At 35.9% G+C, this 26744-nt stretch overlaps 2 protein-coding genes across 9 annotated transcripts in view; one reads left to right on the top strand and one right to left on the bottom strand.

Moving 5' to 3' along the window:
* Positions 1–9148, bottom strand: part of TBCK (TBC1 domain containing kinase) — a 223947-nt gene extending 214799 nt beyond the window's left edge. For 3 of the 5 annotated variants that reach the window (XR_014813250.1, XM_021101700.2, XM_021101702.2), the window contains exons 1-2: positions 8842–9148; positions 3838–4059 (exon numbers count right to left, since the gene is read on the bottom strand). Coding sequence is in view for 4 of the 5 variants with exons in the window: in XM_021101700.2 (XP_020957359.1) it covers positions 3838–4030 (193 nt within the window). In the remaining variant the exon portion in view is untranslated. Of the gene's footprint in view, positions 1–3837; positions 4060–8837 lie in introns of all 5 variants that reach the window. The other 2 variants (XM_021101698.2, XM_084973265.1) reach the window with 1 other exon arrangement.
* Positions 9149–9402: 254 nt separating this feature from the next.
* Positions 9403–26744, top strand: part of AIMP1 (aminoacyl tRNA synthetase complex interacting multifunctional protein 1) — a 41725-nt gene continuing 24383 nt past the window's right edge. The window contains exons 1-5 of one of the 4 annotated variants that reach the window (XM_084970625.1): positions 9403–9467; positions 10957–11029; positions 21212–21316; positions 22612–22745; positions 24607–24720. In XM_084970625.1, the coding sequence (XP_084826751.1) occupies positions 22637–22745; positions 24607–24720 (223 nt within the window). In that variant the 5' untranslated portion in view covers positions 9403–9467; positions 10957–11029; positions 21212–21316; positions 22612–22636. 4 annotated transcript variants of the gene reach the window in all.

Raw genomic sequence — 26744 nt, 5'->3', positions numbered from 1 at the left:
TAGGCCAACGGTTACAGCTCAGATTCGACCCCTGATCTGGGAACCTCCATATGCCATAGGTGCAGCCCTAAAAAGACAATAAAATAAAATAAATAAATAAATAAATAAATAAAATATAAAATAAAATAAAAGTAAAAAAGGTTAAAATTAAATTAAATTAAAAAACAAACAACCTAATGAAATAATGTGCAGATCTAAAAAGACATTCCTCCAAGAAGACACACAGATGGCAAAAAAATATAAAAATATGCTCAACATCACTAATTATCAGAGAAATGTAAATCAAAACTACAATGAGGGGGGAGTTCACACTGTGGCAGAGCAGAAAAGACTCTGACTAGTATCCATGAGGAGGTGGGTTCAATCTCTGGCCTCACTCAGTGGGTCAAGCATCCAGCGTTGCCGTCAGCTGTGGTGTAGGTCATAGACTCAGCGTGTTGCTGTGGCTTTGGTGTAGGTCAACAGCTGTAGCTCCGATTTGACCGCTAGCCTAGGAACTTCCATATGCCACAGGTGCAGCCCTAAAAAGCAAAACAAACAAACAAACTACAATGTGGTATCACCTCACACCAGTCATAAGGGCCACCATCAAAAAGTCTACAAACAGTAAGTGTTGGAGAGGGTGTGAAGAAAAGAGAACCCTCCTATAATATTGGTAGGAATGTAAATTGGTGTAAATAGCATGGAAGTTCCTCAGAAAACTAAAAACAGAGCTACCATATGATCCGGAAATTCCATTCCTGGGCATACATCCTGACAAAACCATAATTCAAAAAGATACATGCATTTCATGCATGCAATGTTCACAGCAACATTATTTACAGTAGCCAAGACATGCAAGCAACTTAAATTTCTATTGACAGAGAAATGGATTAAGAAGATGTGGTACATATATACAATGGAATACTGATCAGCCATAACGAAGAATTAAATAATACCATTTACAGAAACATGGATAGACCTAGAGATTATCATACTAAGTGGAGTAAGTCAGAAGACAAAAATAGGGGTCCCACTGTAGCACAGTGGGTAAAGGATCTGGCTTGTCTCTGTGGTGTTGCTGGTTCAATCCACAACCTAGCACAGTGGGTTAAGGATCAGATTTTGCCACACCTGTGGTACGGATTGCATATTCGGCTCAGATTTGATCCCTGGCCCAGGAATTTCCATTTGCTGAGGTGCAACTGAAAAAGGAAAAAAAAAATTTTAAAGCAAAAGAGAATTATAATATGATATCACTTATGTGATAATCACATTAAAAAATCATACAAATGTACTAATTTATAAAACAGACACAGACTCATTAACTTTGAAAACTATTTTATGGTTAACAGAGTGGAAAGATGGCAAGGGAGACATAAATTAGAAGTATGGAATTAATATATACACACTACTATATATAAAATAGTTAATAAGGACCTACAATATGGCACAGGGAACTCTACTCAATATTCTGTAATAACCTATGTGAGAAAGAATGTGAGAAAGAATAGATATAGGTATACACATAAGAGAATCACTTTGCTATATACTTTTAAGTAACACAATACCATAAATCAACTATACTCAAATATAAAATAAAAATTTCATTAAAAAATAATTATGGTCACTCACTGCAGACGATAATAAGATTCTACTATATTGGCAAGTTTGAAGTGGTTTTGGAAATAGGCCAACCCACACGTTGAAATTCTTTAGAGTTTGTAATTGGATGGAGGTGTGGTAGGGTTGGAGGCTTTCAGGGATTGACAGTATCTATCAATTATTTTGTTATATTAAAAGCCCTGGAGTTCCTGTCATGGTTTGGTGGTTAATGAATCCGACTAGGAACCATGAGGTTGCGGGTTCAATCCCTGGCCTCCCTCAGTAGGTTAAGGATCTGGCGTTGCCATGAGCTGTGGTGTAGGTCCCAGACACAGCTCAGATCTGGCACTGCTGTGGCTGTGGCGTAGGCCAGAGGCTACAGCTCCAACTGGACCCCTAGCCTGGGAACCTCCATATGCTGCATGTGCAGCCCTAGAAAAGACAAAAAAAAAAAAAAAAAAAGATAAAAAAGATAAAAGCCCCAAATTATTTCCACTATTTAGTTAAGGTCACTGAAGCCATTTATTAAATAAAAGTTTTGCAAAAAGATTTTTTTGTTTATTTTTAAACTTCAACAACAAACTTGCCAAAAGTTCCTATGCTACTTAATTGCTCAGTGCCTCAACTTCTTTATCTGTAAAATAAAAATAATATTTTCTACCTCACGGTAAGGTTGTACAGATTAAACTAATTAATCTAATTAATTAAGTGTAAAGCACTTACAATGCTGCCTAAAGCATAATAAATAATAAATATTAGCCATTGATAATATTTATTACAAAAATATTTTCTACTCGAAGTCTATAAAATTTCAGAGCAACTACTTATAAGAGGTATAACCTAGAGTACTCGAAAGTATTATTTAGTCTGTTTCTCAGCAAAACAATAAAGAAAATACATTTTGCATTTTTTTGGGGGGTCTTTTTAGAGCCCCATGTGCAGGGCATATGTAGGTTCTCAGGCTGGGGATTGAATATGAACTGCAGCCGCCGGCCTAGGCCACAGCCCTAGAAATGCCATAATCGAACCACATCCGTGACCTAAACTCCAGATCCCTTAACCTGCTGAATGAAACCAGGAATGGAACCCGCATCCTCATGGATACTAGTCAGATTCTTAACTCACTGAGCCACAATTGGATTCCCCCATTTCATAGTTTTTTGATAGTCTTTAATATTAGATTGAACTACATGAAAATGTTATTTTTATAGGAATAAAAACAGTATAACATCAGCAAATATATAGGATTAATTTTCAAAAAAACACATTTTGTTAGAAAAATTAAATACATTTCACCAAAATGCGTTTAACATAATTTTAAGAAATAGAATCCCAGCATGCTATTAAGCTTTCAAAATTAATTTTTAAATAATTAAAACATTGCCTCCATAAGCATCTTCTGGGTGCTGCAGATTGAACATTTTTGTGCCCCCACCAAATCCCTATGTTGACAAGTAACCCCTCAGAGCGATGGTGTTTGGGGTGAAGGACTTTGGCAGGTGATTAGATCATAAGCCTGGAGCTTCATGAATGGGATCAGTGCTTTTCCAGAAGAGGCCTGAGAGCATTCCCTTGCCCCTCCCACCATGGGAGGTTTCAGTGAGATGGCTCTCAATGAGGAAGTGGGCCTTGCCAGACATGGAGTCTGCTGGTGCCTGAATCTTGGACTTCCTAACCTCAAGAACTATGGAAATAAATGCTTCTTGTTTATAAGCCACTCAGTTTATGGTGTTTTGTTTGGCAGCCAGAATGGACTAAGATACGGGCTATGGAAGAAACTGACTCTACTATTAAAGGCAATAAACACCTTCCTAAAAAACACTGACTTTTTAACCAATAGAGGTCAACTTTTCTAAATGGAATCCTATATGAAAAGACTAAGGCAGCTCACAAAGGAAAAAAATTGGTGACTCTTTTCATTCAAAGCAACTTAGCCCAAATTATTACTTTTAATCATGAAATACATTAAAATAGATAATTTTAAAGTTTCTAACATTAGAACTTTCATCTCCTTACAGAAGAAATGCGGTTGAAAAAAGGTAGTTTCTTTGAAACAGAAAATTAAAATTCTTGATTCTCATATCTGAGAAATATTAATCATTCGATCATAGTCAGGAAAACTGAAATGACTCAGGTTGGCTGGAGAGAAAGGTGAGGGCAAACATACACACACATATTGGTTACTTTATATGTTTATAACCTAGCCAGAGTCACAGGGTAGAGAACGCAGAAGAGGAGAGAACAAAAACTCACCATGCTTTCCCCTAGAAATATCCACATACTGGCACAGTCTGGGGTGGGTGATGGTCTTAAGGATTTGAAAGCGCCCTAAAATTTTGATGGAATTTGGTGTGAGAGGAAGCCCGTTGCTTCCGCAAACATCATGTGGCAGAGCTGAGGCAAAGAAGGTAAAGGCACCCATTTCAGCATCCTTCAAGGGAAACATTTTCAGAGTCTTAGATCTTCCAAGGTAATCTAGAAAAGGAGAGAATTTTTTGAAAGATCAACTAAACATTAAGCAAGTGTTTTCTCACCTTAAACATGATTAACTACACATAACTTGAAGGAAAATGCTAATCTATATATTTTACAGTAAAAAAAAATCAAAGTTTAAAAATTTCAAGATAATATCAAAGAGGAAACACCACTGAATCATAAATTTACATTGAAACTCTAAATAAAGATTTTTCAGACAGAACATTCCCTCTTCAATGATATCTGACAGTTTCAAGAGTTTAGAAAAAGTCTGTTATTGCATATTTTTTATCAATAAGGCTCTTCTCTCTATCTGAAACATAAGTAACCCATAGATTATCAAGAACTTTTCCTTTTCTCAGGGTGAGGGAAGTCAGGAAAGAGGGAATAAGGATACAAAGCAGAAACTTTAAATAATCAAGGACTGTATTAGTAGTATTAAAAATTAAACTAGATAACAGAGCTGTACGGTTACTTAAATAACTAATCAATTTTTGTTTTTGTGCTAGGTGCTTTACAAGTGATCTGTTTTATTCCCCTCAATGATCTTGACAGATGCTTCTGCCTCCAGGTTAGAAACACATGTTCTATGTGTAGATTCTGAGGGGTCCAAGCAGCGTAGATTCCCAGGCAAATGATGCTCCAGAGTTATATAACGGCACAGCCTGGAGATTAAGAAACTCACAAAATCTGAATCACATTATGGCAACCACAACAAAAAAGGTCCCCCAACAAAAAAAATCTCTCCTACCCAAGTGTCTCACTAGAAAGACATTCCCTTGGCAAAACACTACATACTTCACTTCTCTGCTTTCACAATAAAAATCTGGAATGCTAAATCAAGATAATAGACTGCTTTTTATATGTCTGCCCAGAAACCATATTAAAACATTAAAAAGAACAGTTTTAAAATGTATAAACTCATAACAAGGAAGAGGACAGAAAAAGGCCCTGAGCTGATGAAAGACTACAAGAAACTCCTGTAAAGCATTTTGCATATGGAAGAGTATTGTCACAAGAAACAAAGAAGGAAACTACAACCTATATATAAATAGCCAAAAGGTTTGCTCAGCCTCTTCGGATTCGGAGAAGGCAGGAACAATGTCGAACAGCAGTCAGAAGACTGAGGAAAGAAAGATAATTTGAAAGGCTGAAGAACAGAAGAGTCAGCAGAATATATTTTTGAATATATTCTCCCCTCATATGTAATTACTCCTGCTGTATTATCAGATGGTCTTTCTTAATTCTTAAATAATGAACTGCCCAGGAATGATCAGATAGCTGATGAAAGATTACAACATAAACGGCAAATAATAAAATAAACCAAAAAAGTGCCCTGGCTCATATGTGAGTAATTAGCAATACCAAGTGTTGAGAAAAAAGGGAACTGGAGCTGATAACTTTGCTGCTGATGGAAGCAATGAAATAAGAACTTTGAAAAACTGTGGAAAACTGTTCTAAGGTTAAAAATACCCTTTATGACTCAGAAATTCCACTCCTGCTGGGTATTTACCAAAGAAAGATTAAGATGTTTGTCCATAAAATTATTTGCATGAGAATGTTCACAGTAGTTTTAATTGTAACAGCACAAGGCTGGAAGCGATGTAAGTGTCACAGTTAATAAACCAGTTGTAGCATGTTCATCCAAAGGAATGCTATTCAAAAACAACAAAAAAAGGAATATACATGCCAATATATGGATGTATTTCAACAATACTGATGAAACTAGTAGACATAGAAGAGTTCATATCCCATTTACATATAGTTCCAGAACTACAGTTCTAAACTGTACTGATAAAAAAGGAGAATATAGTGTCTTGGGCAGGGGAGATGGGATTGAATAGGGCAATAGGAACTTTTTGGAGAATTAAACATGTTGTTTATCATGATTGGGATTGCGGTTGTCACATGATTGTTTACATGTATCAAAACTCATCAAACTGGTCTCTTAAAATCAGTGAATTTTAATATATGTAAATGTCATCATATTAAAAAAAAGAAAAATGAAACAAAATTAGGAGAATATGAGAAAAGAATAATTTTAAAATGAGTGCTTGGAAATTAAACATATGATTCCCAAACTAAAAAGGTATTGGAAAATAAAGTTGAGACAATTTCTCAGAACTTGGAGCAAACAAGCAAAAAAATAAAAACATAAAAGGTAACAGACCTAGTGAATCAAGCCAAGAATTCAACGATCACCTTGCCAGCACTTCCAAAAAAGGAGAAAAGATAAAAATAAAGAAGAATAAATTATGAAAGATACAAAAGGAGAAAATTCCTGGCAGTTGAAGGGACATATGTACCCTCAAATTTAAAAAGCTTCTAATTTCAAGATGAATAAATAAAAAAAAAAGAAAGACCCACACTGAGATATTTAAACTAGCTCTTTAAATGAGTTCATTGTAAGGAGAATAAACTCATACCAAGACATGCCATCCACAAATTTTCTAAGCATCAAGCATAACTAAAAAGTTTAATCATTTCAGAGAGAAAATAAATAGTTTAGGCATTAACAAATCAAGATCCCACTGGCATTCTCATGTTCTGATGAGCAGTAATGGAAGTTAAAAGATGAGGAACACTTGAAAATTTGTAATTTTGTTTCTATATATGGCCAATCTATCAATAATTTATAGCTGTACAAAATTAAAAAAGAAAATAAAATCACCATCCACATATCTTTTATGAAAAGCTCCCTTAGGAGGTATTCTATCAAAACTGAGGAGAAAGACAAGTAATAAAAGATGTAGGGTTAAGAATCAATGTAAGAATCAATGTATCTTATTCAAGAATTCAAGGAAAATAACCTAGTACAGAAGCTGTACAAAAGGACTAGAAAACAATCTGTTCAAACTAAGCAGAAGGAAGTGGGCTCCAAGGGGAATGCCTTCAAGCAGAGAAATGGCACAGAAGCTCCTCACACAGAGTGAGAAGATGGGGTGAACAAAGCATATACATCATTCCCTCAAAGAAAGTACAAAATCCTTTGTAAAAGTGAAAAGGGTCAAAAACTATATGAGAAATATATAATCCAAAAAATTAAGCACACTTAACCATGGCATAATTTTTGATATCAGAGAGAAAGAAGAATCAATTTGACATTAGAAATTTTCTCATGAGTGTGGCACATAAGTCATTAAATTAAAATACTGGGAAGGAAATATATCATAGCAAGCTTGGCTCTGCACTGCAGATTATTTACAAAGACATAATTAATATTGTAGCATTTTACTTGTTTTTAGCACATAAAGCAAAAGGCAATTGCAGTTATGAAATATCTTGTAACTATTATTAACTTTGACAGTGTATTAAGTAAAGTTCCATCTAAAGTAAGATGGGAATCAATATGATTTGTGCAGTGATAAAGGGTAAGGTAGAGTCACTACTTTCCTCAGTCTACCAAAAAAAGGAGTCAAATATGCATATTTTTGATGTTGAAAAAAACAAAAAAATACTCTGATGTGAAAAAAATTTTTTGATGTGAAAAAAGTTGTTTACATATATTGTTTAAAATTATAAAACTAACCAATACAAAAACTAAATTTGTGGGAACTATCCTAAAATTGGGGGAAGAGAGATGGTGGTAGTGTGCGCTATCTTAAGAAGTCAATTTAAAAAAAGAATTAGCAATTTAGCTTATTATCCAACACACAGACCTAAATATTAGAAAACGTTAAGTGGTTAGCTCTGAAGGAATGTGACTGAGGATGGGAAGGAGGACACTGAACTGCTACATTTTATTATGCAATCCTTTTATACTATAATGTGATCTTCGATTAGACACCTCGATCACTTAGACAAATAAAAATCAAATAACAAAATACAAAAAATGCAAATGATTCAAAAAGATTAAAAAAACTAGCATGAATGATTTCATCAGTGTTCTGCTTCAACTATGTCTTAGATGGTGCACCTGAAATGGCTCATACATAACAATGCACACACATGGATGTGCTCACACTTGGTGAGTGGGGGAAAAAACAGTGGGAAAAAAATAGCTGAGGTGAGAGATTAGTTGAGTAAAAACAACATAAGCAGTTAGGTTTGAAAATTCATTCATTCCACAAATATTTTGAGGTTCCTATTTTAAGTCAGGTGTTTTTCTAGCTTCAGGACCAACCAGGAAATCAGGACACGAAATCTGCCCTCAAAGAACTTAAAATGGAAATGGATCAAATAAGGGAAAAAAAGGGTCAAAAAAAGGACAAGAGATGCTTATTTCATTATGAATAAAACAGTTTACACATTTCTTCAATGGGTTAATACTACTTCACTTATTTTATATGCTTTCCTTCAAAAAGCTGTCTCTCTGTCGCAAACAAAAACAGGAACAAGAGGCCTTGAAAAGCAACCACTGACAATTCCAAAGCAACTTTCATTTGTTCACATTCTTCCACTGCACAAGGGAATGTCACATCTTGACAAATGACTAAATCTCTGAAATCCAGAAAGCAACCAAAGCAAGAGTTTGGAATCTCTGCTGAGCAATGGAGAGCCGATTTCACATTCTCTAAGCTCCTCTTGCAAACTTCCCCTGCAACAGTCAGGCAGCGGTTACTTTCAAAAAGCTGCCAGCAGTTCACAGAGGTCTCGAGTGTGTAGCGGGAAGGCGGGCTGAAGGTAAGGAAGGAGAAGGTACTAAGCAACCAGCAAACTGCACTGGTGGCTTCTATCACTCCGGGCGCAAGTGCAGGGCCACTCGCTACACCTAACCTTCCTCTACATTCCCAACAGTCCCACCCACTACGACACAGAAAACTGGGAAACCCAAATACCTGCCTCTGGGTTTGGGGACGCAGGCTGACCAAAGACAAGGGGATGGAGCTTCTACACAGGGCCCCAGCGCTGTCGCTGTGGCTGGTGTTGCCGCTAATCGCTTAGGGCACCGGGCTCCGCATTTAAGGTGCTACTACAGAAGACACTGCTTCTGGAATGTCGGGAGCTCAGAGATTGCCCTTTGCCCACGAGCTAAATCAGCCAGAGTTGCCAGCTCGGAATCTGGCCAGGAACGCGAGCCTGGCGCTTTCCGGTGACGGCTCCTAGGTCTCGCCCAAGCCCCAGCTCTTCCAGGCCGTTTCCTCTGACCTCACAGCCTCCGCGAGGGCACTCTAAGGAAAGACCCCGACGTCCGGCGTCTTGCCTCTTGCCCAACCTGGCGACGAAATATAGCGATCGAGGAAGAGGTGCAGAAGGGTTGGCGTTATTGGCTGGAGGAATGAGCGACGGGGAGTGTGATGTGGCTGCGCACAGGACGAGGGCCACAGAGCTTGCTGTCGAGTCTGCGGACCGCTAAGGCGTTTAGCAGGGACACCTAACTGGGTCCTTTCTCACTGCCGTCGTGAGCGGGAGGCAGTCCCTTCCTGCTCCGGGCAGAGGCTGCCGGGGTTCCCTGTCCACCAATTCATGTGAGTGTTTTCCGCAGAGGGTCTCGGGATAGGGGGATTACGATCATTTGGAGTCCCCTTTCCCTTACTGGCCTTCGGGAGGTAGAACCCGGCCGGCAGGTGCTAGGAGGGAGTCAGCTCGCAGCGGCGCCACTCTTGGCGTGAGGAGCCAGGGAAGAGCCTGGGATCTTTTGAAGGAACCAAGTTTGGGAAATGGAATGCGAGGTCAAGGGGAAGGATGTTACTGGAAAAGATATTGCACAAACATGTTTATTTGAGAGAGAGAGAACTGGGATGGGGAGGGCGGTGACAGGAATTAATTTAATCTACAACTTACTTAGCGCCCGCCATGTCCAAGCCCTGTTTTAGGCTCTGATACAAAGCAATGAACGAAACAGACAAAAATTCCTGGCTCCCTGTAATTCACATTTTATTGAGGGGGACACACACTAAACAAAGTTAAGAAAACATACCATATCTTAGGTCGTAATGAGTTCTGAAAAGAAAAGTAGCAAAGCAAGTCGGAATTTTATTGTGACCAGAGAAGGTTACACGGAAAAGATGGCTCTCGAGTTAAGAGCTGTCAGAAGCAAGAGAATTAGTCTTAAGGATATTTTTGGGGACGTGCAATCAGTCATAAGGCATAGATTTTGCCAAGACCATGGGGCAGAAATCTCTGCTGAACAGCAAAGAAACCTTACGTCAGAGTTGAGTGAAGGGGTAAAAGCTGGAGACAGAATCTGAGAGTCATGAAGGATCTTCAGCGCATTTTAAGCCTTTGGACAGTTTTGACTAGTTAAGTTATGTAATCTGATTTCCTTTTAAAAAGGGTTTTTCTGGCTGATCTCAAGAACAAAGTGGAGTACCCAGTGGGGCTCAGTGGGTTGGTTGGGAACCTGACACAGTGTGAGGATGCGGTGCCCTTCCTGGCCCCGCTCGGTGGGAGCAAGTTCCCTAGTAAGTCGCAGAATGGGCTTGGGTCTGGCCTGGCCTGACTGTGGCTGTGGCCTAGACCTGTAGCTGCAGCTCCGATTAGACCCCAACCTACCTCCTGGAATTTCCATTTGCCACAGGTATGGTGGTAAAAAAAACAAAACAAAACAAAAACATAATTAAGTAAATAGAGGGGAAGGAAGAAGACCAGGTAGGAGGCTTTTACAGGAATCCATAGGAGACATTATGATGGCTTAACTAGGGGTGGTAAGAAATGGCCAGTCAGATTCTAAGTGCTCTTAATTTAGAGCATGAGCATATTAATGGATGGTGAGTTAATGTTCTCTAATTAGGCTTGGGAAACACTTTAGAAATGACTTTGTGAGGTTTGGAGTAACAAACACAAGTTAAAGTCATGGCTTTACCATTTAATATATGAGTGGATTTAGACAAGTTACATAATTTCTCTGTTTATCTATAGAAGAGAAATAGTGCCAGATAAGATTGTAGAGATGAAATGACAATGCATGGCCCATTGAAGTAATAGCTAATATTATTAACTGTGTTCTATGACAAGAATTGAAAAAAGTACAGTGGTGAGTGCCAAAGGAAAGGTCTGGTTAAATCCTACTGAAGAAAATCTGAGTCAGGTAAAAGATGACCTTGTTTTATAAGAGAGCTGTAGGAGACCTTCACATACCCCTTTTAAAATCTTAGCGTATATCACTGAAAAGGTTTTCTGTGTTAATGACCACAGTATCTGAAAAACATGGGCTGTCTTTTTGTAGCCATGCTCTCATTGCCATCCCTTAAACCTTCCAGAATACCCTGTGTCCTCATAAGTAATGGGGAAGAAGCCTCTCTGGTGAGTGAAGAAAAACAATCAAAAATAGGTACAAATTCCCAGTTATAAAATGAATATGTTATAGGGATGTAATGTACAGCATGGTGACTGTAGCTAATACTGTGCTGCAGATTAGAAAATAGCTAGGATATTGGATCTTGAAGGTTCTCATCACAGGAAAAAGAAATTTGTAATTATACGTGAAGGTATTAATCTTAGAATATGTGATCATCTTGGAATATGTACAAATATCAAATCATTATGTAAAAACTTTAAAAACTAAAACAAGTCATACAGCTAATGAATGGCAGAGCTGGAGCTGGAATTTGAATTCATTCCCAAATTACATTTTAAAAAAAACAAAAACACAAGGAGTTTCCTTCTGGCGCAGTTTCCGGTGTTGTCACTCCAGCAGCCTAGGTCACTGCTCTGGCATGGGGTTAATTCCTGGTCCAGGAACTTACACAGGCCCAGAACATGTCCCCCGCACCCCCCAATACCCCTCCCCAAAAAAGAAGAAAATGAACTTTAACAAAAAGCATAGTTTTAGATCTTTATTTTGACCTAGGTTACTAGAAGACTGCTGGAATTACTGCTGGTTGTAGCTGCTGTGTACTTTGAGTGTCTCTAGGATGTATTGTTTTCAAAAAATACAATTTTATTATTTACCGTTTTAAAAATCCTGACTTTTGACACGTTTTAAATCCTAGTAGAGGTGTTAACCTAGTGATACATTGTGTAGAACTGTAATAAAGATGTTCTCAGAGTAGGATAACTTGGCAATTAGGAAGCAAATGGAAGAAAGAAGTTTGGGAGGTGAGAATAGGGATGATGGCAGGAGAAAAGATGAAAAAAGTGATTAAAATTGCTACATTTCATCAAGTATGATATGCACATTTTTTTCTCATATTTTCAGTTCTGAAATAGTGGGGTATTCTATGATTGTTGATGTTTTAAAATCACCATAGACTAAATAGCAATTGTGACGTAGTTGTCAATGCCCTCACTCAGCAAGCTTGATCATAACTAATAATATTGTCATCAGTTCATTTGAGTTATGTGCACTGTTGGTATATAGTTGTTGACTTTAATCTCTTAAGTATCCTTTAAAAGATTATTTAGCGTTTAAAATAAAAAGTTATTGTGTATGCAGAAATACATGGAAACATAAGAGTGATAAAATAAAAATAGTGCTAAGTTTAGAAGTGTTTCGGTGCATGATAAAGGCTGTGTGTAACTAAGTGCAAGATGATACTGAGTCTGTCAAATCAGCCATATTTTTTCTTTTTCTCTCTCTCTCTTTTTTTTTTGGTGGGCGGGGAGGCTTTTTAGGGCCACATCCGAGGCATATGCAGTTTCCCAGGATCCAAGCCCCGTCTGCGACCTTAACCCACTGAGCAAGGCCAGGGATGGAACCCACATCCTCATGGATCCTAGTTGGGTTTGTTAACTGCTGAGCCACAAAGGGAACACCCAGCCATGTTTTTTTCTTAATGGTACATAAAATAAAACAACATCTGATGATTGGAGCCTTAGGTTGGTATCTTAGATTTAATGAAATGCAGTACTTGGCATGTCTAAGAAGAATATAAATTTTTACCTAATTGCAGTCTGAAACGGTGAAATCAGATATTTGGAGAAGTAGAGAAATACCTCCAAATTTTTGTAGAGTTCTCTATACTGTAAAGTAAAAATGAAAATCTGCGCTTAAAACTTCTATTTCAAAGCAATAATTTATATTTGGTTCCTAACATTGAGAAACTGGAGTAGGGGTTTGTTATTTAAAAAAAGGGGGGATAAAAAGACCTGGCGATTAAAATCAGAATAGAGGAGACCCCTGAGGAGATTGCTGAGGTAAGGGGAAGCCATTTAGAAATAATAGGAATCTCAGAAATAATCTTTTACGTGTGTGTCTGTATTTTAATGATTAGGATGTCGTCTAAATTCACAAATTTGGTAAAATCAGCTTTACCTAATTTTATGATTAGAGGCATCTTACAGTGGCATTTTAGGTTTGATGTAGTATGGTGATTATGTTGAGATGGACAGCATTAATGTGAAAGGGTAGAATAATTTATATAATATTTTTCAAAAGCTTTTTATCATAAAAATGTCTACTTCTTATTACTTGGGTTTAGTAGAGGGAAAAAAAATCTTGCCTCTCACTATCCAGACGCAGTTGTCATGCTCAGGATACTGTTTTCTCTGTTTCTCTTCTCTTTCCCTATAAATGTTTTATATTTGTGATTACTGTGCACAGAATTAAACATTACATCTATTTTAATTTCATAACCTTTTTGTAAAAATTTTGGCACAGATTAAACCAAACTGTTTTAGAAAATACTAGTTCCAATGACTGTTAATAGGTGTTCCTTGGTTAGGAGTCTGTGGGTAAATATTTTAGAAAATGCTTCAAAACTATATCATTTACAGAAATTATAACTTGGGCATCAAAAGAGCTAATTCCAAAAAAAGACAGACCTATGTTTCAGTTCTCATTTACTAACTAGCCACATGACCTGATCAAATTAATTTTATTTCATTTTCTTCTGTGTAATTGAGATAATTATAGTATCCATAGAAGATCTGTGTAAAGTATTTAGCCCATGATAAATGCTCTAAAAAGCATGTATCTTTTAATAACATTTTCATCTGTGAGAAACCATATGTATTTTAGCATATTAAATGCTCTGAGAAGACTAAGGAAATCCAGCAGGTACTCAATGTAAAATTGAAAATCACTGTGGAGTAGTTGGCACATAGTAATGAAATGAGCACTGGGTTAAATGGTAAAAACACTTGAGCTTTAGCACTATTGCCCTGAACATAACCGCTTTTAAAGAAATTTCTCCAACAGTTTTTAGTGTTTCCCCAACTTGTCTGCAGCTTAGTAGGTACAAAGAACATGTTTAATTTTGCTCTCTTTTATCAACTTGGTACATTGCTCAAAATTAGGGCCCATAAGTAAAAATTGGGGTCAGGAACTGGTTACTTATGTGACTGGCATGTCACATAAATGGCAGACAACAGGGAATGATAAGGTCTGTTTTGCCTTGCTTAAAGGCATTCACATTTAGTTGTGTCAAATACTGATCTGTCTGGTGACAATTGGTAATCCCTAGAAGAGATTAGAGGTCAGGACCAAACTGTTAACATTAGCATTAAAGGGACAAATCAAGAAAAAGGAGCCCCCTGTAAGAGATGTTAAGGAAGTAGGAGGTGAAGTCAGATGAAATATCCTCATTTTGTAAATTAAGAAAATGAAGCATACAGAAATAAAATAACTTTACCAAGTGTGTTCCATGATCTGTAGTGTGTGATTCAACCAAGATTTGTTGGCTATAAATGCTTTTTAAAAAAACTGCTGTCCTGCCAGTGCTGCCAGTCATTATCTGCACATTACTAGAAAGCATTCACATGAACTTAGGCATCCTACTTGTATTTTTGAAAAAGTTAAATGGCAGTTAATCAACAAGTACTAGAAGACGTGTTTCCAGAGCTTCTAATTCTAAAAACATAAATAGCTCTTACCATTTGAGAAAAGTTTTGTCAACGCATAGATCTGATTAGAAACTAATCCACAGTATCTCACAAGACATTATAATATTGGTGTCATGGATAATATTGCCAAGAAACTGGCTATCTAGGAATAGAGAAAAAGTAGATGCTAGTCATCAGCTAGTGTGTTTTATAGTCATTCCTCAGTTTTGTTTTGCCCAGAAACTTATTGCCAGAACTATAGTACAATCACTTTCCTCTTTTAATGAGGCTTCCTTTGTAGTAGAATAGTCTTTGATATTGTGGTAGTTAAAATAGTTTAAAATAACCTAATATATCATTATGTGATAAGTATTTTGAGTGATGATGATTTCTGGAAACTTGGAAAATTATTCATTATTCCGTAGTCAGTTGAGGACTTTTTCATAAGTAATTAGAACGCAGAGCATTTTCAAGTTTCAAATTCACATGCTCGTTAGCTAAGTTTGTGATTTAGTAAACTTTCTTAATAGACTTTTTAAGAGTAGTTTTAGGTTCATAGCAAAATTAAGCAGAAAGCATTATGAATTTTTCTTTTTTTTCCTCTTAAACCAGAATAGTTTTCATCATTCTCATAAAACATTTTTCCCTTGGTATTGTTGGCCAGTAGTGCACCTTCTGTTAAATGGTTTGTAAGTTCTATCCTGGATTGCTGTATCCTCTGAACTAGAGCTGAGAACTGTTATACCAGACCTTGGAAGACCTTCTTAAGGCATTCAGACTGAAATCTACTGTATGCCACTGAGTGGTCTTTCTTTGTGTGCCATTGTTTAATCTCAAATCTGGTACCTTTTGAGTTACCACAGTTAAGATAGGGGAAAATGTGCAGATATTTTCAGGTGGCTGTTGTCTTTTGTATTTGCAAGGGCAGGAGTCCTTTGGTATATTTTGCACACTATTATGAACACAAAATTTAGAATTATATAACTATATTAATATTTATCACCCCCACAGACTTTATCACTCACACAAAGAAAGTAACTTTTGGCTTAGCCAAATTATATATTTCTAATATCAATCTTTATAATTTTTTTACTATTTATTACATCCTTAACACTTAAGAAATCATAAAAACCATGCCTAACAATTTAAAGAATACCATGACATTGGTTAACCCACTATACATACTGTGAGCTTCTTGAAGGTGAGGACTTTATATATATATCTGGCGGGCTGCATGCCGCAGGCCCTCAAGGCCTGTTCTTATCCACCTTCAAGACCAAAGAAAAGAGCCTGGAATCAGCGACAAAGATATCAGAGGTTTAAGGGATGGGAAGATCTTTTATGTCTGAAGCAAGGTCTTGGATTGATACCCCACTGCGTGCAGCAGATGGCAGGCAGGACCTGGCAGCAGTCTTGGGGTGGCAGAAGTTACCAGTTATAGGGAGAATTGCCTTCAGCTTAGCTCTTTGGTTATCAGGGAAACTAGCAGAGGGGCATAGCCCTCACTGCCTCTTTGATAAGCTATTATGGAGACATTTTGATCTGAAGGTTAGAACAGTCACTAGCTGGGTCGGGGCAAGTGTATAGGAAGGTCAGTCATGTGAATTAGGGTGTAGGTGAAGCAGTCACTGGTGTGGAAGGCACTGGTTGAGCAGGGAGAGCAAGAGAACAGCTATCTTGGGTGGCCTGATCCTATTTTTTGTTGTTCTGAAAATTTTGTTTGATATCTGACATATAGTAAGTTATCTATGTACCAAAAATCTTAAGTATTATTTATAGTATCTCATTTTGCCCTGTATCAACTCTATGAGGTAATATTATTGAACTAGGTCTGCTTGCTCAATGAGCATCAAGCAAGAGGCTGAGATAAGGTTTACAACCAAGAAAGAATTTATTCACTAACCAGGAGGCCAGAGAACAAGTTTCAGATCCGCCTCCCCAAAAGACAGTGGGTTGGGATATTTATGGGATAAGCAGGGTGGTGTTAAAAATGGGGAGAGGTGATAGGAGGCTGAGAAAGAGGTGAGATTATCTATGTTCTGCACAGGCACCTTTGGGTTACGTGTTTCTGCATATTCAAAATAGAGGCACTAAGCATGATCTGAGAATAGAGTTTTCAGACCCTCTGACGTCAAAAGGCCATTCTTTGGATGCCAGTACGTGTCCATTTTTAGGGTCAGTGATTCCAAACAGCCCCAGCCAGCTCGCGGGGTGCTAACTACAAATTCCTGTAAAACATCTGTATATCTTCTTTGGAGAAATGTCTATTCAGGTCTTTTGCCCATTTTTCCATTGATTGATTGGCTTTTTTGCTGTTGGGTTGTATAAGTTGTTTATATATTCTAGAGATTAAGCCCTTGTCAGTTGCATCATTTGAAACTGTTTTCTCCCATTCTGTAAGTTGTCTTTTTGTTTTCTTTTGGGTTTCCTTTGCTGTACAAAAGCTTTTCAGTTTGATGAGGTCCCATGGGTTTATTTTTACTCTAATTTCTATTGCTTTGGGAGACTGACCTGAGAAAATATTCATGATGTTGATGTCAGAGTGTTTTGCCTATGTTTTCTTCTAGGAGTTTGATGGTGTCCTGTCGTATATTTAAGTCTTTCAGCCGTTTTGAGTTTATTTTTGTGCATGGTGTGAGGGTGTGTTCTAGTTTCTTTTTTTTTTTTTTTTATTTTCCCACTGTACAGCAAGGGGGTCAGGTTATCCTTACATGTATACATTGCAATTACAGTTTCATTGCTTTGCATGCAGCTGTCCAGGTTTCCCAGCAATGCTTGCTGAATAGACTTTCTTTTTCCCATTTTATGTTCTTGCCTCCCTTGTCAAAGATTAATTGACCATAGGTGTCAGGGTTTATTTCCGGATTCTCTATTCTGTTCAAAGAACCAGCTCTTGGTTTTATTAATTTTCTCTATTGTTTTTTGAGTCTCTATTTTATTGATTTCTTCTTTGATCTTTATCATTTCCTTCCTTCTGCTGACTTTAGGACTTTTTTGTTCTTCTTTTTCTAATTCATTTAGGTGGAGGGTTAAGTTGTCAATTTGGGATCTTTCTTCTTTTTTGAGAAAGGCCTGTATTGCTATAAATTTCCCTCTGAGCACTGCTTTCGCAGCATCCCATAGATTTTGAGAGGTTGTGTCTTCATTATCATTTGTTTCAAGGTAGTTTTTAATTTCCTTCTTGATTTCCTCATTGACCCATTGGTTTTTTAGTAGCATGTTGTTTAGTCTCCATGTAGTAGGTTTTTTCTCTTTCCTTTTCCCATGGTTGGTTTCTAATTTCATGGCACTGTGGTCAGAGAAGATACTTGAGATAATTTCTATGCTCCTAAATTTATTGTGTCCCAATATGTGGTCGATTGTTGAGAATGTTCCATGAGCCAAACGCCCATCAACAGATGATTGGATTCGGAAGATGTGGTATATATACACAATGGAATACTACTCAGCCATAAAAAAGAATGACATAATGCCATTTGCAGCAACATGGATGGAATTAGAGAATCTCATACTGAGTGAAATGAGCCAGAAAGACAAAGACAAATACCATATGATATCACTTATAACTGGAATCTAATATCCAGCACAAATGAACATCTCCTCAGAAAAGGAAATCATGGACTTGGAGAAGAGACTTGTGGCTGCCTGATGGGAGGGGGAGGGAGTGGGAGGGGTCGGGAACGTGGGCTTATCAGACACAACTTAGAATAGATTTACAAGGAGATCCTGCTGAACAGCATTGAGAACTTTGTCTAGATACTCATGTTACAACAAGAAAGGGTGGGGGAAAAATGTAATTGTAATGTATACATGTAAGGATAACCTGACCCCCTTGCTGTATAGTGGGAAAATAAAAAAAAAAAATTATAAAAAAAAAAAACAAAAACAAATTCCTGTAAAACAACTGGGCTGTGAGGAGCTGGGAAGGTCTGCAATTAATAACTAAAGCAAATGTAATCAGTTAAGGCAGTTTACAAGCAGCGCTTTACAAGCTATTCCCCTATCTGTTGTTCTGTAAGTGAAGCTCAAGAATTTCTTTTAGTTATCAGCCTCTGTTAAATCTATGGGGCACAGTTTCAACATATAAAATTATCCCCATTTTAAAAAATAAAACTGAGGTTCAGAAAGTTTAACTAAGTTCTTAATACTACTGTTAAGTCCTAGAGGGGGCAAAGAATACAATTCGATCCAAGATCTCTGTGATTTACAAGTCTGTGTTCTTTTTATTAAATAGCTTTTATCTTCCTATTCTTATTAAATAAGTTCTCAAGGGAGTTCCTGTTGTGGTGCAGTGGAAACGAATCCCATAAGAACCACGATGCAGGTTTGATCCCTGGCCTCTCTGAGTGAGTTAAGGATCCGGTATTGCCGTGAGCTGTGGTGTAGGTAGCAGACATGGCTCAGATCTGGCGTTGCTGTGGCTCTGGCGTAGGCTGGCAGCTGTAGCTCCGATTAGACCCCCTAGCCTGAGAACCTCCATATGCCATGAGTGCGGCCCTAAAAAAAAAAAGGAAAAAAAATTAAAAAAAATAAGTTCTCAATATTCTCTATAAGGAGGAATGAAAATAGTATGTGCCTCATAATATTATAATGATTAAATAAGATATTCTGAAGTGCTTTAGAAGACCTGACAGATAATAAAGACAACGTGAACATCAGTTTATTATTATTACCTAGTAATATTTAAAGGAAATTGGAGATGGCTTCATACATAATTATTTTTTATATGAATGACTGAGTAAGATTCCTCTCTGTTTTCAGTATTTTAAGACTTCATGGCCTAAATATATGTTTTCTACTAACATTTCTGTTAATAACATCTTTTTCTTTTTTCTTCTTTATTTCTCATGTTTTCCTTATCCAATTATTTGGTTAAAACTAAATTTTTTTTTTCCTGAATGTTTCAGGTGATATCTGTTTCTAAGTCCTGGTTTTATTTGCCAATTTGCAATTTAAAGCTAGACCTTTATCTAAGCCAATATTTTAAAATTTATGGCTCAGGGGATAAATTATACTTACTTTATAATATTTTAATGTATTATAATTAAATATATTAAATATATTTATATACATGGTATATTAGTATCCTGCAATATTTTAAGTTAAATCATAAGAATTACCTAAAAGTTGGGTGGTGTTATACATGCTTATTTCTGTTTGAGTGAGAGATTCATACATTTGATTTATTCTTTAATAACCCATGTCTCTTTAGTGGGTGAGATAGGTTTATTGAACATTTTTATTGAAAAATACCTTTAATGTGGCTTACTTACAAAAATGGTTGAAACTGATTCTCAGACCATCTCCTTCTAAACAAATTATTAGCTGGTCTTAACTACCTGTAATTCTTTTCCTGTTTTTAGTTTGTGATAATAATATTTTGGTTTTACTGGGATGGCAAGTCTTTGCATTTTTTATTTCCTAATCTCTTCATACCATTAGCTAACAAAGATTTTGAGGATTGTTTTATTACTTCTCTTTATTGCTTTGTTTCCCCTTATGTATGCATGTATTTACATGTCTGCTCATTTGTGTTTCTTTGTTTTGAGACAGGGTATTCTATCTTCTTAAACCGAGGCTTGTGCTTCAGTATGTATTATAAAAGCCATATTTTTAAACTGATTTTTGTAATTGTATTTTCCACATACTAGGCTTATCTCAGTAAAATTATATCTTTTTTTTTCTCTTAGACTAGGATTTATAATCTCTATTTTGCAAATTATTGTTAGTCTTAGTTTTGAAACTGTTTTTCTGTGAGTCATCGCATGAGTTTCATGTTTTTGCTTTATAAGCAACTTGGCTGGTATTGATAAGATGACTTTCTAGACCTACCGTTGAATTTATGAGAACTATTTTACACTGAAATCTATTTATTTCATATCACTTAAAATATAAGTTTGATAGGGTTTTTAGAGTATCATTAATTTCACGTTCATTTTAGTATCACTTATCAAATTTTTCATTGCCAGGGGAGGAAAAGTTACAAATTATGCCAAGTCAGATACTCATTATTTGACTTATTTGTGATAGCTATATTTCACCTATTGAATATATTTGATCATTACTTATTGTATTAGACTAAAATAGAAACATTTCAAGCTAAAAAAATACTGTAGCTAGGATACTAAAAGTTCACAAGAATATGGCTTTTCCTCATTGATTTTCATCAAACATGTCCATTTGTATTTTTCTCAAAAATTCTGGCTTTGCAATCATGTGAGGAACACCAACAACAGAATATTCAGTATCCACTGAAATTTGTGACAATTGTCAGAGAATAAAAGGTATATCACCTTCAGTTTCATTTTTGTACCGTTTTTGTCTCTATTTTTTAGAACTATTAAATAATAGTCCATGTAGCAGTTTACTGTGGCTTTCCCAGATTACCCTCCCATTTATGTATTTTCTTTATATACTAGCAACATTAGTTTTATATTTAATTGCTTCCGTATCATAAATTGTCAACTTCAGCACAAAACTTTTTGAGGGTTGATTTTGTTTGTTTTAGCCACAGCATGCGGAAGTTCCAGGGCCAGGGATCGTATCTCTGCTACAGTGGCAACCTGAGCCTCGGCAGTGGTAATGCCAGATCCTTAACCTGCTGAGAAAACAGGTAACTCCTGGTTTTCTTTTTAAAAGAAAGTAAATACCTCATAGTGTTCTTTATATAGGATAATTATTGCCTAATAATTTGAAATTTTAACACAGTCTTAGAGTTCTCCTGTAGCACAGCAGGTTAAGGAGCCAGCGTTGTCATTGTTGTGGCTTGGGTTGTTGCTGTGGTGTGGGTTTGATCCCTGGCCCAGGAACTTCCATGTGCTGTGAGCATAGCCAAAAAAAAAGCCAAAACGTATTTTATTTGTCTATTATTAGCCAATTTTTTCTTCATCAGAAATACTACCGCTTATTGAGTGTGCATCATTTATTTACAATCAGAATTATTTCAGCAATGCTTGTGTCATTATTCTTTGAATTATAAATTGATGTTAAGTTAGGTAAAAAAAAAAAGCAGTTCATGGTATTATTAATTATTAACCTTGTTCTTTGTCACTGTGACTGTTTGTCTTAATATTTGGCAGTTTGAACTTTAACATGATGAATTAATCTCAAAATGTTTGCTTATGTATGCATTTTTCTGCAATAGCGAGGATGTTTTCTAATTTCTATGAATTATTATTATAAAATTAAAATTCTAGTTTGTTTTACAAAGGTTATAGCATATATACTGACATTTCTAAGTAGGTATATGATTAATATTGATGTTTTCCTAATTGTTGATCTTTTTCTTTTAATATATGTCTTGCCTAATTTACATGTTCTTCCTTAAATTTGTACATAGTTAAATAAACAGTAGAGATATCCAGTATACAAAAGAAACACTTAAAGAAGGTATTCAGGAGCTCCCTAGTGACTTAGCAGGTTGAGGATCTGGCTTTGCCACTGCTATGGCTTAGGTTAGATTCCTAGCCTGAAATGTCCACATGCTGCAGGGGCACCAAAAGAAAAAAAAGAAGCAGTTTAGCAATGCCCTTTATTTTGGAACACAGCACGAGTATGGTACTCATTTATCCCTTAGTTAAGGTTATTATTTCCCTTATTTTTCCTGTTTTATAATATTCTGCAGTATTTTAATGCTTTCTTTAAAACTTTTTGATCTAAAATATAATTAAATGGCATGTTTTCTGCTTTTAGGGAAAATTTTGATTTACTTTTCTAAACAGAATGAGGAATTAATATATTAACTTTTGTGCCTTTAGTTTGTTGCTCTGCGCAGAAAAAGTGTTTTTCTAACATACTGTTCTGTTATAGTAGAAAATGTTTTTCTTTTCAGACTGCTTGTTCATGGTGTGCTGTACAACGCATATATTCCTTCTACAATATAATTTATCACTTTGATTTTTCACTTAGGATTTTCTGTCGTTTCTTCACAAAAATGGCAACCAGTGATGCTGTTCTGAAGAGACTGGAACAGAAGGGTGCAGAGGCAGATCAAATTATTGAATATCTTAAGCAGCAAGTTGCTATTCTTAAGGAGAAAGCAGGTAAGAAACTTTAAATTTTCTAAGGAGGTACTTGAATTCATATATTGACAAAACCAAAAAAAAAATGTGTTTACCACATACATTATTACTTTACAATCATGGTAGGAATGTAAATTGGTACAGCCACTATGGAAAATAGTGTGGAAGTTCCTCAGAAAACTAAATATAAAACCACCATATGATCCAGCAATCCCACTCCTGGGCATATATCTGGACAAAACTGCAATTTAAAAAGATGCATGCACTCCTATGCTCATAGCAGCACTATTCACAATAGCCAAGACATGGAAACAACCTAAGTGTCCATTGACAGATGAATGGATTAAGATGTAGTATATGTACACAATGGAATAATACTCAACCATAAAATGAACAAAATAATGCCACGTGCAGCAACATGGATAAAACTAGAGATTCTCAGCCTAAGTGAAGTTAGTCAAAAAGAAAAAGACGGATAACCATGATATCACTTCAGTGTGGAATTTAAAATATGGCACAAATGAATCTGTCTAGAAAACAGAAACAGACTCATAGAGAACGACTTGTGGTTGCCGGGGGAAGGAGGGAAGAAGTGGGATGGATTGGGAATTTGAGGTTAGTGAATGCAAACTATTACATTTAGAATGAATAAGCAATGAAGTCCTACTGTATAGCACAAGAAACTATATTCATTATCCTGGGGTAAACCATAATGGAAATATAAAAAAATATATAAAAATATAAAAAAAGAGTGTAGGTATATGATTACCTGAGTCACTTTATTGTACAGCAGAAATTAGCACATTGTAAATAAACTGTACTTCTATAAAAAATTTAAGAATACTTAATGTTTATATATACAAAATAGTTAGGGTCTAGGCTTAAATAATGAACAGAATTATCATCTATACAGAGGTACAATGGGTCATTGCAAAATCCTGCAGGATGTGAGACGATTTTTCATTTTGTGGGAATATCTAGCATATTACAGGACATCTGGCATCCCTGACCTTTGTCCAATAAATGCCAGTAATGACTCCCATTATTTGTGACAAACCAAAAATCCTTTCACAGATTTCCAAAATCCCACCTAGGGAGTAGTACCAACCCCACTGAGAATCACTGCTTTTCTTTTACATACCCTGTTGCTCATCTTTAATACATGTGTTATATATTGAACAAATCTTTGAAGTTATTTTACTTATTAAATGTTTGACAAGGTTGATGTGGTATACCTTCAACACACATACTATATAATGAGCAAATCTTAGAAGTTAATTTATTCATTGAATTTTGACCAGCTCAACTTCTGAGAGAAGAAAGAGAAATAAAAGATTCAGCCCCTTTGACAAGGTAATGACTGAAAAGGAAGAAAGGAGAATAGATTTTATTGTTTGTTATCATTATTATATCTTAAGGGTGTTTTTTGTTCTTTGTTTTTTTTTTTTTTTTTTTTGGTTTTGGCCATTCCTGAGGCATATGGAAGTTCTGGGCCAGGGATCAAAACCATACGATAGCTGTGACTGACTAGACCACAGCAGAGACAGTGCTGAATCCTTAACCTGCTGAGCCATGAGGAAATTTGTCTCTCTTACAGTTAATCTATTACTGATACTCTGAGCCAGGTTCTTAAGTTGTCATAAGCATTTTTCTAAAAGCGAGGAGAATGGTTGATAAATAAAACCTTTTCTATTGTTATTATTTCATAGATCTTCTTGCTTTTAAATATCATATTGTTTTATAACTACTAAACTGATATAAAGGAACTAGTCCAGCATTTGATTACTGTCTTTGTTTATATTGGCTGTGCTCTTTTCAAATAGTAGTCATAAAAACCCTTTTAGAAAACACAGCTATGTTAACTGATGGTTTTTCATCCCAGTTTTGCAGGCAACTTTGAGAGAAGAGAAGAAACTTCGAGTTGAAAATGCCAAATTGAAGAAAGAAATTGAAGAATTGAAACAAGAGCTAATTAAGGCAGAAATTCAAAATGGAGGTGATTAATTATATAAATTATAGGTTGTTTGGATTATAATAATAATGATTATTCATTTATTGTTTATTGAGTAGGTTTTATGCTTGATTGCTTACCTTATTGTCGCAGCAGCCTTTCTCATACATTTATCCTTCTATATTAAAGAGAAAATAGAGACTTAGAAAAGGCAAATGATCTTGCCTAGGATCCTGGAAAAAATATCAAAGCTGAGGTTCATAAACCTATTCTTTTTTTCTTTTTTTTTTTAGGGCTGCATTTGCAGCATATGGAAGTTCTCAGGCTAGGGGTCTGATCAGAGCTGTAGCTGCTAGCCTACCCCACAGCCCACAGCAATGCCAGATCCGAGCTGCATCTGTGACCAGTGCTGCAGCTCACGGCAATGCCAGATCCTTAACCCACTGAGGAGGGCCAGGAATTGAACCCGTGTCCTCATGGATACTAGTTGGGTTCGTTACCACTGAGCCACAACAGGAACTCCCATAAACCTATTCTTTTAATCTCTGTACTATACTTCAACTTGATTCTCACTGACCCCTATTGAATAATTGTTAAAAATAAGCCATAGTAATATTTAGTTAACATTTATTGTTTTGTTATATGATAGGCACTGTGTGTCAGGTACTTCATATACATTCTATATTTTATCCTTAAAACTATATATCTCTAAATATCTTTGTTTTATACATTAAAGCTTGGTATATATAGTATATAGTAATTTGTCTGAAATTAAATACTATTTTTAAGTTATCAAAATCAGCAGATAATTATTTCAACTATCATGTACATAAAATTAAAATTTTTACTGAATTATTTTAAGGATGTCTAGATAAATTTACATTATTGTAGAATAATAGTAATAATAGTTTCACAGAGAAACACATGGAAATTTACTTATAATTTCAGAGTACTGCAGGGAAGAGCATTTGATTGTATTGTAAAAGATTCTTTCTAGGTGAATTAAGAGGCCCTGGTGTAGTGAAGCCCTCTCTTACTACTTTTGACATTAATTATGTCAGTAAGTTATTTTTCTATTCTGTAGTATAATTTCTGCCCTTAGTGAGCTAAATAAAAGGGAAAAAAATCAATAATGTATGCTTAAAACTATCACTGAAGAGAAGATTGTCAATGGAAAATATGAGGCTAGTTGACATTTTCCAAGACTAGGAGATTTGGAATATAGGATTCAGTAAACAAATGAAATATTAGCAATAAAATTGCTTTCATTCCTCCCAGTTCTAGAAGATTGCCTTGTAAACATTAAACTTTTAAACTCTGATCTTATTAAGAAAATGCTAAAACAAATCAACAGCTTGATTAAAATGCTGAATTCTGTATAATGCTGAAACATAAAATAGTGATAGATGGAGCTTCACGTTACTAAAAAAAGCAATAGCCTCTAAGGAACTTTAAAAATACCTCTGAGAAGTGGTCTGAATATTGGCCAGAATATAAGCCACATCAGAATCCCTCACAAGATTATGTTCTTCCATTTTCACTAGGCAATGAGTGTTTTTTGTTTTTTTTTTTTTTTTTTTAACATTGCTGAAGCAATTTTCTTTGCTTTTTTTAAAAGGTTTTTTTTTTGAAGTAGAGCTGTGGGCAAGTAATCAGATGCTGTCTCTCAATTCTGATATAAAAATGACTATTACTAAAATACTTTTCCAGTTTATTGTTCAAGTAAAAGAAAACCTGAGTGAAAAATACTCTATCTTGTCAAATCACGAGGGTGTATTCTCTGGGGATAGAGAGCTTGGGTATAAATTCTTGTTTCCTTACTCACATGTTCTACCATATGACCCAGCAATTCTGCTCCTGGGTATATATCCAGGAAAACTAAGAACACTAATTTGAAAAAATACATGGACCCTAATGTTCATAGCTGCATTATTTATAGTTGCCAAGATATGAAAGCAACTTAAATGTCCATCAACAGATGAATAAAGAAAATGTGAGATACACACACACACACACACACCCACACACACATACCCAGGAATACTTCTCAGCCATAAAAAGGAATGCAA

This window comes from Sus scrofa, chromosome 8, assembly GCF_054392235.1.
Source record: "Sus scrofa isolate SSC_HxYL_T2T_F1_AM1 chromosome 8, Sscrofa_HxYL_maternal_Yorkshire_Landrace_v2.0, whole genome shotgun sequence".
Taxonomy (NCBI): Eukaryota; Metazoa; Chordata; class Mammalia; order Artiodactyla; family Suidae; genus Sus; species Sus scrofa.
The sequence above is the reverse complement of the archived record's forward strand: the minus strand, read 5'-3'. Positions and strand labels throughout refer to the sequence as shown.